Here is a 19995-nt window from a genome sequence, read left to right as displayed (position 1 = left end):
TATTTTTGCCAACTTTGGTGCGTAAAAAGGTAAGTTCTGGTGTGACTTTGGTTTGGCCAAATAATCTTTCAAAACACATCATGTTTTGAGCGTCTGGTCTTATACCAGTTGAGATGCCTGGACACCATTGACTTCCCAAGATGGAAGCTCTTTCTGTGAGTGTGACAATATTATTCTACCAGCATGTGGCCAGGCGCTAGTTGGACACCATGACACAGTTTCAACGAAATCAGGAGGGTTAACACTTAGTCGATTATGTTCAACAGGCAAATATCATGTCATCCTTGCCGACGTGCATGCAAATATCATGGCTCGGTAGCAATATTTGTAGTGACTTCCATGTGGTCCTACGGCCTACGGAACTAGTTTTACGAAACTTAAATGCATTTGAAGAACATAGCCTAAATGATTACAGTTATGCTACGCTCTTCTGAAACGCCTTTCGACTTCGAAATCGGCAAAGTTTACAGAGCACATGCGACGATTATGAAAATAAAGCTCGAGGGAAAGCGTCATAAAAGCTGTGAATAAATGGCGATTAATGTTTGACCACATCTAGCATTGTTTCTTTGGCTGACGTGCCATATCATATCCACCAATAACAGGCTAGGCACACATAAGCCAGGGATTTAGCCTATATGTTGGCATGTAAATGCCTGGAAATGAGATGTAGTACTGGCTCCTCGCACGTCAAGGACGTGAAAAATCATCGGCCGGCACGGCTCCGTTTGGCAATAGAACCAGCGACATGTGGTCCAGAACAACTGAACCATGACGGCTGAATCAGGGGCAGCTGAGCCAGTAAAACATAACCTAGTGACAGCTGACTCAGTAATAACTTGCTGTATGACAACTGGACCAGTGGCTTCCGAGCCAGTGACAACTGACCCAGGGCAACGGCACCAGTGCCAACTATCCCTGTTCAACTAAACCAGAGACAACTGAACCAGGGACAACCGAACTAGGTACAATGAACCAGAGACAGCTGAACCAATGACGGGTAAACTGCGGACACTCTCTGGTCGGCATTTGGCAGCCCGTGGGTTCCACGCCGCTAGCAATGCCAAACAGAGCTTGGCAGAGATTCTGAGACTCCCGACTGATGCCTTCACGGGAGCCGATCTGCAGTATGAGAGTGCCGCGTGGTTGGTCCTACTCGGCCAAGTGACGACAAACGTCCTGAGGTTTTGCGGCGCACTGGCCCTTACCATTCTACGTCAATCTGAGACGAGGACGAGGGCAGCTCTTTCATGGCTTGAAGCGTCGCCCGCATCTCGACGACTGAATTGAGCAGCACTAGGCCAACACCATTGTGACAAGTGCAACGACGCACCTATGTAAAAAGCTACCCAAAACACAGCGTGTAAACACCTGCTCGGGTGGGGTCAAATTGACCACCCCGAGGATATTTCCGGAACGGTTTCCGAACGGCGCGGCATAGCGGCGCCAAGTTTTGCGTACCAATAAATAATTGAATAGCAGATCATGTGGCATCAAAAAAATTAGATGTACTTTGCAAGATCGCTGGCATAAGGCAGGTCAACGTCACGCTATCGATTTAGCGGAGTCGATTTCTGAGGAATTGTTCGATCTGGTAAAATATCGGGGTGTTAGACGAATCCATGCATCTGAAAGATTTCCTTAGGTAACACACCAAATGAAGGAACGAATTCTATTGACCTAGGGTCAGACGTAAGGGTCAGACCAAGGTCAAAACCAACCTGTTTCATTGCTCCAGAGCCTGCTGTGTGAGGTAGTTTCTGGTGCTCCTTTGAATTTATTGATAATGGGAACCGCATAGAACACTTTCCATGGAATTCTTAAATGTAAAAACAAGTCACTGATCTGGAATGACCCAAGTCAACATTTTGTTTTTAGAAGCATACTGCCTGGCGTAACCTTTGTCGCTGTTTCGTATACAAAATTCAGGGCAGTCTTCTTTGATTTTGGCAACCGTAACCTTAGAAAGGTCAAGCAAGGTAACTTAAGTTAAACGAGCATGTAACTTTTTACTCAGAGCAGGTATCTAGATTCTGCACATGCTTTGAAGACAATTTTTAAGTTTGACCTTGTTTGACCTTATTTGGCACGAAATTCATGACCTAGGGACCTTAAACTCTGACCCAAGTGAGTTTATGTACGGGCCAACACACCCTATGAATATGGTCTCTTTAGCTCTCTTTTGGATTATGAGATCTCGGGGGTCAATTTTACCCCCACCCGAGCAAAGGGTATTCAACCGGCGGCCCGGGCTCGTGTTAATCGAAAGGAGCAGGAGAAGTACATTTTTAACAGAAGGGCATCTGCCTAAGCGTGTTTGCAGGAATTAATTTGCAGGAATTAATCGCATGGTCAAGCGTCTTGACAGAGCTGTTGCCATGCCAATGTAGCTTTATTAAGCAGCCCTTAATCTTTGTTCGGTTTTTGGACCTCACAGCATACACTGACATTTTTCAGTTATTTGTCGTCGTTTGGACTGTTTTACATGGTGACGTTGCACACTTGTTTTATCTTCTAGTATGTCAAGAGTTAGATATGGTCCTCGTTGTAAATGCTAGTGACGCTGGTTTTAATAATCTCGCGAAGACCCGTTTACCGAATTCGCCTGACGATAGAGAATGCACCTCTGTCCCACTTTATTTCAAGAAAATGCGCGTGCATGTAATATGATGAATGTAGGAAATAACACCTTTTAAACATACCAAACGTAACTAAATAATTAATACATTGGGAGAGGGGGCGCTACGGGTTGTGAGTTTGGGGGCAGGAATTTCCGGGGGCCTACTGGACAAAATGGGATCTTCTTCACACGGGGGGGGGGGGGGGGGACTCCTTGGCAGTGTGGTATTCAGCGGGGAGCGGCACCGAGGGCATGTGCTCTCTTACCAACCTGTTATATGCATCATATCAAAGAAAGTCAATGTCGACAGATAAAAGATTCTGAATGGGGCCTTTTAATTCCCCAGGAAACGGTCTTACAACCAATAGCAGGGTCCCAAGCCCCAAGTAAAGAGCCTCCTGATGTATAGAGGGACCCCATTTTTGAGAATGGGATGCTTGCGATTAACGAGTGGGCTTCGAGTACAGCCAAGGGGCCTCAACACCGCAAAGCAAAGCATCGTGATCCGAAACCGCAGCCATCTGACGCATGAAATGGGCTCCCTGTTCTAGGAATACGCCATCGAGCGCATAAAACGAGCATCCTGAATGAAAAGAGCGGTTTAATACGGAACATGGGCCTTATCGTTTGTAACTGGGCCTCCCTTGTATCGTAGCAGGGTCCCATAAAGGGTACCATGCAGCGCGTCTAACATCAGTTCCTCCACACGACCTAAAACACTGCATGTTTGTTCGTCACGATAGCTCGGTTTGTTAGAGCGCCTTTATGCCCCTTGACTAATCGGGACGGTTAAGTCTGCTGCCAAGCCGGGAGCGATGAACGAGGAGGCAGAACACTGCTTCCTTGCCACCTGGTGTATCTGCGCAGCTGGAGAGCTTGACATGCATTTGGAAGTATTCCCAGGCAAGCGAGCAACAACAACCCAAAGACATTTGTGCCATGCAAACGCAACGTGTATATGACTGAAAGAGGGAGTGGTGGTACGTTGGTTGGACATCAGACCTTCAATAACTGTGGATATATCTGCAATCGTATATCCATCGACGTCCTCATAATATTCCGTGTATTCATACGTGGGAGAGTAGAATGTTTTCCGGCATGGTCTGACCTCGTGCCGCAGATCGGCAAGCAGAAGCCGGCCAGACTGCTGCGAATTTAGAATCTTCGGCACGGCGGCAGGAGCCGTGAAATCTCGTACTTTGATCAGGCGTATGACTGCACCCAGAATGATTTTAAGATGAACGAAAAATGCATCCGACATAGATCAACACAACGCCGAAATTGGCCCGTTTAAATAAACAATTTTTAGGTTGCGTGAAAGATCCCTTCTCAGTGATGCGTACATGACCAAGCTGGTGAATGGGTCATAACTTGCCGGAGATTTTCCAGCGCGCATGTGTGTTGTTAACTCATACAGCACTGGCAGGACTAAATAACCCAGTGTTGATGCAGCCAAGATGGCTTAGTGATGCACTCCAACGCGATGGCAGATCGTGCTGCCGTCTTTAAGACGCGACGAAGCGACTTCACGTCACAACTAACTAGGTCTATAACTGACTAGGTCCACCGACTAGGTCACAGCTACTACCAACTGGATCCACAAGAGCACTTATTCCCACAGATGAGTAATCCCAAATAAAAAATTGTACTTACTCGATAGCATCCACATATTGCCGACCGATTTCCATATTTTGTCAACTCAACTTGCAACATACGTTCTCTTAAGTACACCGGTCTAACAAGTCTGATCGCTATCTATTCAGTCTAGCCAGCCTCACCGGCGTTCAGTTGACCAAATACTTACACGGAATGCGGTGAGTGAATCGGCGTGTGTAGTCTCCCAATAATATGACAGCGGTGGTGGTGAGAACGGCTGCGATCGCCTCTTCTTCCTAGCCGGCGGGGGTGATGGGAAGCCGGGAGGGGACGGCAGCCCGCCTGGCACACACCACAGAGTAACGTCACCCACACGTGTGACGCGTGTTAGTGACGTCGCCTATGACCTGGCGACGCTGATCGAGCTGCTGACGTTGTTTATGCTCCAGATTTATCGGGGGCGTGTTTGACAATAGCATACGCCTGATGAAAAATAGAAACACGACTGACGTCTGATGATTCCAGTTAGTTTGTAGAAAGTGTGAATAAATGATACTGACAATTTATATGAGTAGTATTATATTTCTAAATTTGGTTAAGTCATTGGATGACCTTTACCACATTATGAACATAGCATAACAATACCTAATTCAAGCAAATGTACGACCCAGACCGGGTCAGACTATTTTCGCTCAAACCAAGGCTTTGCATTACAGTGTTTGACCTTGCAGCAACGATGTCGGTCGTCGGTCGCCACAAATCTCAAGTTCTAAAATGTAAGTAAAGAGGGACTTAAACCGGACCCGAGCATAAGGGCTGCTCAATACACTGACCTCAGACACGTAATGCCATGCCAAAGACGAACCAAAGATAACAACAAAAAAGGGTCACTACAGTGCGTGGCACACTAATGATTGAAGCCATAAAAGCAACTATGCATGTACACGAACCGTCTAGCAAACTGATCGAGGTCCGGTCGCTGGGAAATTTGAACGCGAGGGCATCATCCGAAATGGGCGGCGATGGCGTCGACGGTGGTCCATCTGTGGGCCAGGCAGCAAGCAGGCTTAGAAGCGGTCAACAGCTGGCATGTCCACACTGCGAAGTTAATGTAGCATCCTGGCCAACTATCATATGCTGCGATGCGTATAGGTGGTATGTGCGTTTGACCAACACCATGGCATGTGTACCACAGACGTGCAAAGTTTCTCCTCATGCAGTCGGAAATAATCAACAGCACCGCCATTTCAAAGATGTAATAGGTCTGAACCGAGAGGTTTGACTTGCGGCGCGATTTCAGTTGTAAGACGTGTGCTGAGATATGGGAGGAAGCGCAGACGAAAAGGGATCTCTTATTATTACATTACCACCGCAGCGTACACGGGGGAGGGGGGGGGGGGCTGCCCCATTTACGCGGTCATTAAAACATTCAGTCCTAGTCCGAATGTTCAGCTGCAGATTCAGTTTGATCAAGAGGCAGCGAACTAGCCGACCCACATATGATCATAAACACTTCTATAGCACCACGCAGCGCAGGTTAAAATCCATCACGTGCATAAGGGAGCGCTCCACATTTGAACATATTACATGTTGCATGAGATGTAACGCAGTAATATCACCTATAACTATTATTATGCTTCGAAATGGAAACAAACATTCTAAACAACATAATTTCTCTACTTAGTAACTATCCCCTTCAATACGGCACTGTTTGATTACGCCATGGAACGTTTAAATAACGTTCGAGGTGCTGACAAACTGGCCGTGCAAATTGCCAGCCTACTTCTCACCTTTAGCACTTCAACTTGCCGAGAGGTGGCGGTGGCGGTGCTGTCGTGTTTAGTAAAGTAAATATAAGTATGAACTGGTGTCTTGACCCTCTTTCGTCGTGTTCTTCCATATTCTTTCTGAGTTTAAGTTGTTTGCTTGTGCTGACCTACTCGGTTATCGCATTAATATCAAGTTATTCTATTGAAAGCCCTATTTCTATATTGATTAATGTCCACATCCAACTTCTTGTACTATGCACCACAAAACGCAAGTCGTGCTTAAAACTTGCACTGTCTGCACAACATTGATGCTAATTAATGTCCGTTTTACCTGGAAGCGAAGCTCACGAACGCCAGACCTGAACGACTCGACGATTATATTCTTCTTGACCGAACGTGTCACCCCCAATGGGGTGGGGATATTTAAGTGGTATGTATGTTGCGTTATGTATGCCTGATTTACCTTAAAATAGTCTGCACGAGATACTCTGTATAACTTCACGAGAGTGTAGCTCAGAAGCTAGTGTGTTTTCTGTCTTAAGAACGAAGGGTTGTAAATTGTTCCGAATGATCGTAAGATGGCTATTTCAGTTCAAAACTCTACTCAAATGTGAGGCACCTCTTTTTAGGCAGTCACGGTTAGCACGTGTCCATACCTTTTTCGCTTTTCACGTACATGCGATATGGCTCTCTACAAGTAATGGCTACATTGCAAGCATTTCCAGGAAGTCTTGGACCGTGCCTCGCCTCATGTTTTTGTGTTCCTCTCATGTGGTTGTGTCTCTTTACATGGTTTCGCGCCCCTCTTCACGGGTATGTGCCCTTCCCCATGGTTGTATACGCTCCCTTATCGGTTTGTGCCCCTCCTCATGGCTTTGCTGCCCCTTCTTGAGGATATCCTGTACGCGCTCCCGAAAGTATCCATGTAAATGCCACGCGTCTTGCCCGAAAAACAGCGTGCGCTCCGATGCGGTATTGCGAATTGCCTGAGTCGCACTGACTGAACTCACATTTGGCCCTGCAATACTTGTCGTCGTTGATCCTAACGACGTTATCAATCGAGATGAGAGATCGAAGGCTCTTATAGATGTCAGAAAGCGTGATCTTGTTCTTATCGCCGAGTAGACTCACCGATTTGTCAACCACATCTGCAAACAGATTTCAACGTGATATAACACCACACATTCACCTATCGATTCATTTCATCACGCATTCACCTATTCATTTTGTATCACGCATTCAAATATGCGGAGTAGAAAATGCGATATTTTGTGCTATAAATCAAAAGTTGCACACGTGGAAAGGAACGGTTCTCCTTTCCATTGTGGGAATGCTCAAAACAAGGGTAAACAAGTTACTAAGTCTGCAAGAAGTGTCGTATGACGATATACATCTCCACCCAACAGCGTCTGTTGGACATTGTTATGGGCTGGGTGATCATAGCTATATAATCAATCATAGGCCCACGGACATATCAGTTTCGTTACGCTTTCAGAACTGATCTTCTCACTCGAGGCATTCATCCTATCATGAGAAAATCCGTGAGCCAAGCTGTCTTAAGCGTGTAGTCACATGTTGCATGGTAACACATATGAATATGGTCATTTCTGATGTAAAGCACTGCTCATAAACAGACATGCACATGCAGGGACGGTGCATGATGTGGTCGCTTCAGCACGATGGAGTCATGTGCATGAGAAAATAAAAGAAAAGGGAACTTTAAAAAAGAAAAGGCTGGGCAGATAGCACTTGGTTGACGAGCTCAAGAATTGGTCCAAACGACAGTGAAATGATGTGTATCATGAGATCATGCATGGTGAATGGTCAAACATATGTGGAGTCACTGATGCCTGGATCATTCACAATGGCTCATGACGTCATTCTCTGACTTGATGACGTGGTGAGGGACGTCATTCTCCGGCTTGATGACGGTGGTTACCGACGGTGACTCACCGGCTTGATGACGGTGGTTACTCACACAAATCGTACAAAACCGCCATCAACTTGGCCTCTAGGTAAAGTAGTGGCCGGGAGTACTGAATGTTGAGAGGGAAATACGGACAAACGGAGACGATGAATCACCCATAAACGGAGCGTATGCACCGCTTACCAAGAGCCACCTGTTACCCCGTGGACGGAGAGTACTCGCAACTCGCCGAGAGCTGACTATTACCCCATGGGCGGAGTGCACCCACTGCTCACTGTAAGAAGGCTGTCACCCGTGGACGGAGAGTACCCACCACTCACCGAGTCCACAAAGCGAGCCGGGAGCAGCCGTCACCGTCAGATGCACGGTGTCCCGCGGCTGGACGCGGTCAGGCGACCAGCGCAGCGACACCTGGTTGTCCAGACAGCGCTCCGCAGCGTATGACTGGCTGTCCGCGATCACCTCGCCATCAATCACCATGTAGACCAGAACTTGGAAGCCCGAGGACATGGATGACGTCACTGGGATCGCGAGGGTCACCTGACCTGTTGACGCAGACCGGTTGGTGTTTCCCTGCTGCCCGTGGCTCACCGGTCACATGGGTAACAGCTGGCTGATGACAGTATGCCAGACGCACAAACTGTTACGGGGCTGACATTTTGGTACAGACACATGCAAACTCCAAGATGGCCATAGTTTTCTCACTCCTCAGTCATGCACGGCATGATCAGCTGCGTGGTGTCATCGCCACTCCTTCAGCTATAATGTCCGTTATGTACTGTGTACTGTTCTGGGCCAGGAGCTTCATATGCGGCGGCGCTCGACTGTGTTGGACGCAGTGCGTGACGCTGTAACGGCGCAGAGCGATTTCCATCGCGAGTGCAGCAAAATCGTGCATCAACAAGACAATGAACTCAGGCCAGCTCTTAAACTACTCGCTATGCACCACAAACCGCCCAGTGTCAGGGACATATCTTCAACCGCTCCGTCTATCGTGACACTGATTAGGCGACCCATCCGCACCAGCCGGTGACGCCTCTCTCACCGACGGGGTGTGACCCGGACACCGTGGGCAGGTCAACGACCCTGCCCTCCTGCAGCGCAGAGACGTCGACCGCCTCGGAAAACGTCACCGGCACGAAGTCCGCCAGCAAGATGTCGCTGTTGGCCGTGACCTGACGCGCCCGGCGAACACAAGGTCAACACGCTTCTCTCACCGCAGGCCTCGGTCTTGCTTCGCGAGTTGCAACAGCATGACCGCTAAAGGCACATCTTCAAACAGTAGCAGGAGGATAAGACTGTCCCCTTATCAAGCAAAGCTACTACTGACGCTACTAAATAACGATACCTGGGGTCTAAGCAATTTTTTTCAATTGCAAATACCAGAACACTATGTCTGAAGCCTGATCCGAGTCTGAATGACATAAATACGTTTCCCGTTCATAACACTACCCGAGCGTTCAGCTCCCTACAAGGAAGTGCCTTATTACAACCCGCGCGCAGCATGACTTCTTTATTTGCAGCTTTCGAATGTTGTCTGTACAACACACTGTCAGTCCAGCTCACCTGGTAAAACAGCTCGAACTGCGATTCCAGACGGGTCGTGAAGAAGACGTGAATGTGGGCCTCAGCGCCGCACGTGAACTCTTTGCGGGGCAGCCGAAGCAGCTGCACAAAGGCTCCTGACTCAGAGGACCAGCCCGTGATGTCGTACTTGAGACTGGACGATTTCGGCGTCGTGGCCTGCAGCGCCAGAGTAACCGGGCTGACATTCCACGGAAGTCTGACCGCGAGGTGGGCACGAGTAGCCGGCTGGTTACCCACGCGTAAACGGTCACTGGAATGTCGCTCTCACAGTGGTTAGATTTTACTGACTTTACATCACTGGCATGAAAGTGGTGCCTCTCTTAGTGCATGTGACCGACGAATGGTCAATAAGATACCGCAAGGTACGTCGTCTTCAATCCTGAGATCTTTCCACAATGCTATAAAGAGATAGATTGAACGGCACTGTTATTCAGAACTAAGGGGAAAGGAGCAATATCGCCTTCCTCAGTTCGTAAAATGACACGTGCACGCACGCACGCGCGCAAGCACGCACGCACACAAGCACGCACGCACGCTCATCCACACACACTTCATCACCCTTTGTATTACTACTACCGTCCTCTTTTTTCCTAGCTTTCTGCATGACACTAAACAGAGTAGAATGACTTCGAAAACTAAAAGAAGCAGGTACATTTTGACCAGTTACTGGCTTTGCCCCTACAAAGGGTCTAACAGGGGCATATGCACGATTACGCGACGAAGGAAGAGGAGCACAACTCAAACATTTTGGCTGCTGACCTGGGTTAGCGAGCCGCAGCCACACAATATTTGTTGTATGGTTCAAAACAGCAGCGCGCATACACACTATGCTTATGGTTACGCCTCTGCTCCTGGTTGTTCAGCGTTGACATTTAGTTGCGTAGATATCAATGAATCATATAAGTGAGAGGCACAGGCCTCAGGAGCGCACCATGTGCGCACGTCCCTGAGGCCGATGTCAAACTGAACCAATCAAATGGGAGGCCTTGCCTCCATCACCCGCCTCTCCTTCCATCTCAGATAATCTACGCTTTAAAGGAGATTTCAATTACCTGAATGGATATCTTCTCAATTTCCTGATCCTGAGGCGGCACAGTGAACGCGACCACGCCTCTGCTGTCAGACGTGATGTTCAGACAGACCGGATCTGCAGAAGACCTCCAAACGTACAGTCGTGCAGAGTTATAGAGCATCACTTCTCGAGTTACTGGGAACTTCCCAGTCATTGGGGACTACACTCGCTTAACATGCGTACGTGTGACGTGACCAGTGAATGCGACATGCTCGGGTAGGGGGCGGGGTCAAGTTGACCCCCTGATAGCTCTTAAAGTAGGAAAGTTAGTGACATCTAATATACAGGATGGGTAAGCATGTGTGTAAATTCACTCGTGTACAATTGTGAGGTCCCGTTATTAACTGCGAACCAGATGTGATCAACCATGGGCAAACTTCAGATCGGTGTCAAAGATGCCCTCAGACTCCTCACGAAAGCCCACTTTAGCCAATATACTTGTTTTGACAGGCGCTCGGGTGCGGTTAATTTGACTCCCGGAGATTTTCCCAGGCTGGTTTCCGAACGGCGTGGCGCAGCCGCGCCAAATTGTGCATAACTGTACACAACTGAAGAGTAGATCGTTTGGTGTCAAATTTGGATGAACTTTGTAAGGTCACTAACCTGAGGCGCGTCACAACTAGGCCATGGATTCAGCGCGGTAAATTTCTAGCGAATCGTTCTGATATCTGATCTAATGATAACGATCATCGCTGTATTATCTAAGGCAACCAAGGAGTGTAAGACCCAGCCATACGTCCCTGAGATACTTTCTTAGGCAGCACAACAATTGAAAGAACAACTTACATTAACCTTGGTTTAGGTATGAAGGCCAGATCAATGTAAAAACCTACCTGTTATTACTCTAGGACTTGCTATATGAGGTAGCATCTGGTGCCCTTTTGAAATTTATTGATAACAAGAACCGCATAATGCACCCTCCATGGACTTTGTAAGCTCAAAATAGGTCATTGACCTAAAATGACCCAGTTGAGTATTCTTGTTTTTTTAGGACCAGACTGCCTAACGTAATATTTGTCGCTTATCCAAATGCAAAAATCAAAGCATGATTGCATGATTTTGGCCACTATGACCTTCAAAAAGTCAAATAAAGTCACTAACCTTAAATGAACATGTGAGTTTTTCTTAGGACAGGCACCTAGGTTTCGAGGCACTTTTTAGACCAACCTTGAAGTTTGACCTTGTTGGACCTTACTTGACCCGAACGTCATGACCTATGTACCTCAAATTTTGACCTAACTGAGTTCTATACGGTCAAGGCACCGAGCCAATGACCTTACTTGACCTTCAGAAGGTAACAGTGACCGGAATCCTACGATGCTGTTGTGATCTTTTAAGTTAAATATGCATCAGGTGTAACGTCGTAAGGAATTTAGCTAACACGAATGGGTTGATGGAGGTCATTTTAGACCCGTGGCTTCCTTAGATCTTCTTTGAGTCGAATAAGAGGCCTGATGACGTCTCTGTTACCGCAAATGGAAAGTGAGCGTCACAAACTACCGCAAGAAACAAGCTTTCAAGTATAAAAAGCACAAAAAAGGTTTGTTTTGACATCGATGTGACCTTCAAGTCCGACCTTAAGTCCATGGAATTCATCGCTATTGTGAATTTACTTGTTTTATTATAAAAAACCATCTCAGGTGTATGCGAATTCGTCCAACACTCCGTTGTCGCATCAGATTGAACCATTCACCAGGACCTGCCTTCGCTGAGTCATGACCTAAATTTTACTTGGTGTAGGTCAGGGACCTGACAGCTTATCAATGGTTTTACACCGATTAATCGGCTAGCAAATACCCTGCAGTTGCGCAAAGTATGACGCTGCTTTGTAACGCTGTTCAAAAGTCATCCTAGAAAACCGTTCAGAGGTTAGGTTGACCACCACCCAAACCACGTCCTTTCTCGATTAAACACGTCTATTGTCTGTTATCTATATATCTGTGCGTACCGAACACTAGAACTGTCAGCTACTTCAAATTTCACGAGGGCTGGAAGTTGATTAGTTCATTTGCTTGTGCCGGTCATTTACATCCAGGTACTTTTATTTCAGCGATGGTCAAGCCTCAAGTTAGATATGATCCTTGCTTGAGATCACCGTGTTAGCACATGCCAACGGTCCACGTGTGAAGTGGCACATAAATTATAGCGTTGTAACAGTGCAAGTTAGATGGTGTGCTGTGGGAAATTTCCCGTTTTTTTGCCGAAGGGGAGAGAGGCTCCAAGAGTGGTTTTGAGCGCCGCGGCTCACGTACCAGGCAATTATTTTGGCCCCGTTACTAAGATACTATTTGAGGTAGGCCGAGAGTGCCGGTAATGCCACATCAAATTCGGCGATAATATGGCCTTAAATTTTGACAAATCTTTTACGAAGGTCCAAATAAAAAGCGCTGAAGATGTTGATCTTGTTTAATACCGCACTGAGTTGATACGTGGATACTCCAGCTAAATTCCTAAATCAAATGATTACTTGATATCCTCACCTCATCGATTTTTCTTGGGACATCGGAGTTGGGTTATTTTCTGCAAGATAGCATACAATACTCAAGCATCAGTGCACTTCTGTTTGTAAAGCTCATGACAGGAAGCACTGATAACGCTTAAAAGCACTCACGTGGTGCTGATTCCAGCCTCTGTCGTCGTCCAATGGGTCTCAAAACACAGCTGGACCAGCTCACCGGGAGCTGGTGTGCTGTCCGGGTGGCGTACCCTGATCTGAACGTGGAAGCAGACACAGCCGAGTTAGGGACGGAGCCAAGCACTTCCCACTACACTTGACACAGCTGAGTTAGAGACGATGCCAAGCACTTCCAACTAGACTTGACACAGCTGAGTTAGAGACGATGCCAACCACTTCCAACTACACTTGACACAGCTGAGTTAGAGACGGAGCCAAGCACTTCCAGCTACACTTGACAAAGTTGAGTTAGAAACGGAGTCAAGCATCTCCAGCTGCACTTGACACAGCTGAGCTAGAGACGGAGCCGCTGAGCACCTCCAGCTACACTCGACAGAGCTGAGTTAGAAACAGAGCCAGGCACCTCCAGCTACAATTGACGCAGCCACTCGGTAGCAGAGCACCAGGACAGACATACTTGGCATACTGACAGACAAGCTCTGTTACTTATGGATGGTACAGCACGCTTAGCAGGCTTCCTCGAAGTTGGTGCATCTATGCACATGGGAGTTTCGCTGCTGCCGCGTCTAGCGTGCGTTTATCCCACATCTGAGCGGGCGGGGGGGGGGGGGGGGGCTGACCCAGGATAAGGTCACAAGATCGCATTTTGGGCGTTGAAATACTTGTGGTAAACAAGAGACACAAGGCACTTTGCGTTATTATTGATACGGTTGCGGTATCTGATAACGCGCTGAGTTGCAATGCAGCACAAGATTCAACGGTCCCCATCTGAGCACCGAGATTAACGTATCAATACCATAATTAAAGAGTAATCCTGCAGACCATTTACAAGCCTGCTGCAAGTTACGAGCACATTACATTCGAAAAAGGAAAGATAGAGAAGAGAGAAGTGCAAAGGCAAGGAAGAAACAGAAGAATACACCAATTATGTTAAGAGAAAAGCTCGGACAGTGTAATTGCCGACCAATTCATATTCTTTCGTGTTCTCCCAATATTCTGGAGAGCCTAGCGTTGAGAAAAATTTCCTCTTATGACAAATAAAACAAAATTATCTGTAAGAAACTGTGAGGCAACAAAGACACCTAATCCAAGTTGAGGCCGTATATGGCGCATCAATGTTGATGCACACTGAACATGAATGAATCAATAATGTGTCTGGGTATGTATGTCTCCAAATATTATAGCAATATTCCACGTCCTGGTAATATGCAGTGCAAAGTTCAATGTGGCCCCGTCGGTACTCTCCTGGCATGCTTCAACCGGTGTATTAGCCACCGGAACCAACTGTTCGCTTCGGTGAAGGTCATTGAGAGCCCAAACCATCCCTGCTGGCTGCGCTCAGTCTAAGGACAAAATACGATAATGCCATTTTCCACGCGGACAGTGTCTCTGCATGTCTCCATCCACATATCAGTGAGGAATCTAAACTTTTTTACAACACGACCTCGATGCCTTCCAACAACTTTGCATTCAGTGGGTTTGGTGCATACGCACCCAATCAGTGAAGGGAAGTCCTGGCTTGAAATAATCGCTTTTCAAGAGGTCAATCTCGAGGTTCAGCTCCTGGTATGCTATGAGGAACGTCTTGGTGCCCTTGATTGTGACTTCAGTGTCATCCTCTGTGAGTTCGGCGGTGGCCTCCAGCCTGTACGGCCTTTGGATTGTTTTTCCGAAGCCGAGGTCACTGCCGCTGACTCGAAACACGGCACAGTCGGCCCCGGACGTCTGTCAAAGCGTTCACTGGAGTCAGACGGAGCCGCACCAGTCAGTGGCCGTCTGGGGGACGTCTCAGCACGCAACACGGTCTCCACGGGTGGCCAACCAAGGCAGCTTTATATGACGCAGGTGCTGGTATGCTATGCATATTGCGGCATCCATGCATATCCTGCGCCACTTAAACAGAGGCGGATAGTTGACGGTACGTCATGAATTAAGGCGCTGGCGTAAAACTTTAAAAGTTTTAAAGCATAAAAACTGATTGCTCACGTACTTTTGCGGTGAAAACAAGGTTATTTCAAAGACGTAAGAAGCATGTCCTGTTAAAAGCGATAAGAATGTGGCATTTATTGTTTTGCTGAGTAGCCAAAAGTGACAGCCTAAAGTGACTCGCCTAAAGCAAAGTGTCATGCTCGAGCTAAGTAAATCTTAACTGACCGGACCTCATCTCACAGCGAGGGGTGACCCAAATGCTATGAAGGCTGGCAAGGCTCCCTAAAGCATTCGAAGGATACTTAAGATAGTCTTGCGATCGACCCCAAAGCTTCTCAGTACCTTCTTCGGGATTCTTGAAGACCTTTAAGATCTGTGAGGTCCCGAGAAGTCAAGGACACAGTAACGTAAGGGTACTGGATGTGTCTCTCTCTCTCTCTCTCTCTCTCTTCTCCTCTCTCTCCTCTCTCTCTCTCCTCTCCCTCCTCTCTCTTCTCTCTTCTCTCTCTCTCTCTCTCTCTCTCTCTCTCTCTCTCTCTCTCTCTCTCTCCTCTCTCTCTCTCCTCTCGCTCTCTCTCTCTCCTCTCTTCTCTCTCTCTCTCCTCTGCTCTCTCTCTCTTCTATTCTCATCTCATCTCTCTCTCTCACTTCTCTGTCCATCCTCTCCCTGCTCCTTCACGTGTCACACTTCTGGTACTCTCCTCTACCGCGTTATTTAGTATCTTCATGTAGATGACATAATCGTTGCCTCCTCCTCTCTTGCACCGGCTTGTCGTAGGTGTATCTAAAATTGGTTGCAGTTGTCTTACATCGAACCTAAAGTAAACAACTTTCCAAAAGCACTTGCACCTAATGGACTAATAACGACATGCATCTACAGACAGCACACTTATATTACGGCGAAGTTATCACCATTTTAGATGCTTGTAAACGTAGGAATCCGTGTCACCACACATACACCTCACCCTAATGTGGTACGGATCAGCAACCGGTTCAGTGGGTCATCGGCACAGTATTCACAAGGGGTAAGCGGGCACGCATGACGCGATTGTCCACCCGTCAACGGCGTCCACAATACATCTCGGAACATGACACTTTGGCACCCACCTTCCGCACACCTTCAACGTCACTTCTTTGGCGTTGCCCAGAATGAATGGAGGACCCTGGATGTTGACCTCGAACCTGGGAAGCAGAAACTCCTCGACCTTGAATGGCTTTGTCACCCTACGCCCGCCGCTTGTCGCTACGTGTATGTTCCATTCACCCTGCAAACAACGAGACGAGGAATAGACAGGCTTCCGGGCCACCAGCCAGACGGTACAGGAGATCCCCAGTGGTGATCTACCGACAGATTGCACTGAGCAGCTTTGCATGCTAATCCTGCAGTGACTGGGTGGCGTGTCCGAAGGATAAAGCGTTTTGAGCGAAGCTGGAAGCAACCAAACCAAAATACCAAATGTGGCATGGTTTAAGCATGCTTGACTGAAGTATTCGAGTAAAGATATCGATAGCCCTCAAATACATGGAAATCTAAGCAAAATAGACCATAAATCTTTTTGTCTGCAATAGTGTCTTTAAGATGGTTTTAATATATATTTACGTATCAACACGGATGTTACAGGCCTTCAGTATACCAGGACATGACGATTAATCAAAGGTATTAACACGCCAGTGGAAAATATTGCAAACTCTGCAAATGTTTATCCACCAAAGTTCCTTTGTTGGCTGAGCCCTTATCTTCCGATTCACCCATCCGTGGCGGAGGGTGATCGAGCCCTTTCCACTGACTTGGAATTACCCTATTGGAGGGTGGGGTGGCTGCCCCTCCCCCTGCCTCTCCAACTTCCACTGGCGACACATCGCTGAAGGCAGAAAATCGCTTGCATGTGTAATTTTATGATTGCTTAAAATACATACCACTCGACAACATGTTCTGTTATCCTATAACGTCTGGCAGAGGGACATCAAGCACCAATGTTCCAGCGAAAAGGGAAAAAAAGATGTCAGCGCTCTTAACTGTGTAATCATACTATGCAGTCGTTTTAAACATTAAGTCACACATCAGGTTTTAAATACATTAAGAACCAGCAGAAGCTTGGCATCAATGCTGGTACAGTCTTTGCAAACTACTGATTTCCTGGAAAATTCTGGAACAGGAATTCCATATCTAATATGAATTTGATATGGACCGGTAGAAACTCAACATGCATATCAAAGTAATCACTCAGAACACGCGGCCTTTGAAGACCGCTGCTTCCGCGCGAAAGTCTACGCCTCTGTACGCTGATCGAGCATATATGCTATGCTAATATTATCCATGTTTCAGCGGCTTACGTCATGAGTCATGTAAACCACGAAATGATAATACCTAATGTCTTGTCTTATCATATCGGTATGTCTCGCATAAATCACTGATTTGGCTTGGTGCAGTCACATCTGCACTAGTTTGAGGGAAGCATGGCGACTTTCATGATCTGAATGGCATTTAAAGGTAAATTGCAGTATGTGAATCAAAAATTTCGGGCTGTAACATCATGCATGCCTCGACCATCAGATTCTTGTATTGAAGCATCTGGCCCATAGAACATACTGTATCTAGAGTTTATTCGTTAACAAGGATTTGTAAGCTTCTACCCTATCACTTAACGTACTTTCAGAATTACGGCTTGAAATACGATGGATTTAACCATATACAACTGGCAAGTTCTAAATCACTGTTGCTTAGCTAAGATATTTGTCGACTGCATCCATTACAAGCGGAAAACGATACTAAGCATATATATGTAAAGAGCCGATGCTTTATAATAACCACATTCATCACATAATAGTGCGGCGAAGTCACATGCATCACCGAATATGGTTTATGCGTAGGCATCGGGATTTCGAAACAGAGGTATTTAAATGAATATGCAAACGAAAAACAGCGCGGCTCCGTTCATTTCTAGCACAGCCCGTAACTGACAAGCGAGATGGTAATCACGAGTGGCACTTTGTATATATCATGAGCCACTCAAGCTCCCCCCTCCCCTCTCGCACAGTAACCACACTGTTCGCCGGACACGCTACGTCTGCACCTATATCACTCACACTGGGTCACATAGGACTGTGTTCATCGGCCAGCTGCATCTCCAGCTGCACCACTCACCTGGCTGGACTCCTCGGTCCGCTGTAACCCCATTTGCACCACTCACCAGACTGGGTTCCTCGGCCAGCTGCATTTCCAGCTGCACCAGCCCGCTCTGACCAGTCACATTTGTCCACTGCGCCACCCTCGTCCCGGCTGGCGATTCGATGTAAATCTGCGGCAACTGAAGACAGTGGGAAGAGAGAGAGTCAGCTAGACCAACTGGCTGGGCGACCGACGGACACTTGGATGGCGTAGTGGGATATGACACCAATAACGCACGGCTAGGGGATAATTAATTCAGTTACGCTAATGACCTTACTACCGGCATGCATTAACCGGGGGCATGAAGAAGTATGATCCTGCTTGCACTGCGCATGTAAGAACCGCCAGGCCCCGCCAGTCTTCCGAGTTCATGGGACGGGGATGGTATATATATATATATATATATATATATATATATATATATATATATATATAATGCGGTTTATTATGTTTAACCATGTTCAGCCAAGCCATGCAGATAGTTTCCCAGGCAATGAAACAATTCAAGTCATAGTTAAGGCCAATTACACTAGGCCAGAGTTACGCATGTACGCCGGACCGAGGTCAAAACAGCTTGTTTTACTCGAAAGCTTGCTGTATGGGGTGGTTTCTAGTGCCCCTGTTCATTTACCAATTACAGGAGGAACAGCAGCCGTTTTCCATGGACTTGTTAAAGGTCTGGTTAAGTCACTGACCTCAAATGTCGCAGGTCATTTTTACTAGGAACATACCACCTGGTGTAATTCCTGAAGTCTATTCCAATGGTAAAGTAGAAACAAGATTGCAGGTTTTTCGCTCTCTTAGTTTTTGAGACTTGGAGTGTCAATGGGGTGCAAAGCCCCCTCCGCGTTCCCGCCGTAGCCGAAGAGACTCTCTCTTTCTCCCCTCTCTCTCCTCTCTCTCTCTCTCTCTCTCTCTCTCTCTCTCTCTCTCTCTCCTCTCTCTCTCTCTCTCTCTCTCTCTCTCTCCTCTCTTCCTCTTCTCTCTCTCTTCTTCTCCTCTCTCTCTCTCTCTCTCTCTCTCTCTCTCTCTCTCTCTCTCTCTCTCTCTCTCTCTCTCTCTCTCTCTCTCTCTCTCTCTCTCTCTCTCTCTCTCTCTCTCTCTCGTCTCTCTCTCTCTCTCTCTCTCTCTCTCTTCTCTCTCTCTTCGCTTACTCTCCTCTCTATCTCTCTTCTCTCTTCTCTCTCTCTCTCCCTCTCACTCTCCTCTCTCTCTCTCTCTCCTTCTCTCTCCTCTCTCTCTCTCTCTCCTCTCTCTTCTCTCTCTTCTATCTCTCTCTTCCTCGGGCATTCAGCTTGATTTTCATGAGTTTTTGACTTTTGATAAACTGACAACACGTCTTTTCGACTACTTCAGAACAAGAAAAAGTCGCTTACGCCGGAGACGCCCGACCATACGGTGAAACTTACCGGCTCCGAAATCGGCCTCAGTTTCCCGTTGACGGAGAGGACGCGGAAGCGGACCAGCTGACCCGGCTTGTACACGTACTTGTCTGTCTGAATGAAGACATGATCTTCAGGCGTGTTGTCCGAACTGAAACGTGCGACATTCGTCTGTGTTGCCAATGTTTTTTAAAAATTGTATTGAGGGCGAATGTATTTCGGTTCAATGTTTTAGACATAATAATCGAATCCGGTACTTAAGAGCGCACACATCACGTTTGTGAGCCGGGTAGGCGGATATCAGAGTAC

General features: G+C 47.1%; 1 protein-coding gene across 1 annotated transcript in view; it reads right to left on the bottom strand.

Moving 5' to 3' along the window:
* Window positions 1-19995, bottom strand: part of LOC119103241 (murinoglobulin-1) — a 46277-nt gene that overhangs the window by 18326 nt on the left and 7956 nt on the right. Inside the window, exons 4-15 of the mRNA XM_037226682.1 lie at window positions 19714-19837; window positions 18327-18443; window positions 16155-16400; window positions 14701-14934; window positions 13183-13283; window positions 10552-10657; window positions 9479-9655; window positions 8958-9087; window positions 8233-8457; window positions 6996-7133; window positions 5167-5259; window positions 4425-4558 (exon numbers count right to left, since the gene is read on the bottom strand). Of these exons, the coding sequence (XP_037082577.1) occupies window positions 4425-4558; window positions 5167-5259; window positions 6996-7133; window positions 8233-8457; window positions 8958-9087; window positions 9479-9655; window positions 10552-10657; window positions 13183-13283; window positions 14701-14934; window positions 16155-16400; window positions 18327-18443; window positions 19714-19837 (1825 nt within the window). The remainder of the gene's footprint in view (window positions 1-4424; window positions 4559-5166; window positions 5260-6995; window positions 7134-8232; window positions 8458-8957; window positions 9088-9478; window positions 9656-10551; window positions 10658-13182; window positions 13284-14700; window positions 14935-16154; window positions 16401-18326; window positions 18444-19713; window positions 19838-19995) is intronic.

Source organism: Pollicipes pollicipes, unplaced genomic scaffold (assembly GCF_011947565.3).
Source record: "Pollicipes pollicipes isolate AB1234 unplaced genomic scaffold, Ppol_2.1 Scaffold_5724;HRSCAF=6776_pilon_pilon_pilon, whole genome shotgun sequence".
NCBI lineage: Eukaryota > Metazoa > Arthropoda > Thecostraca > Pollicipedomorpha > Pollicipedidae > Pollicipes > Pollicipes pollicipes.
This window is presented reverse-complemented; position numbering and strand designations above follow the sequence as displayed.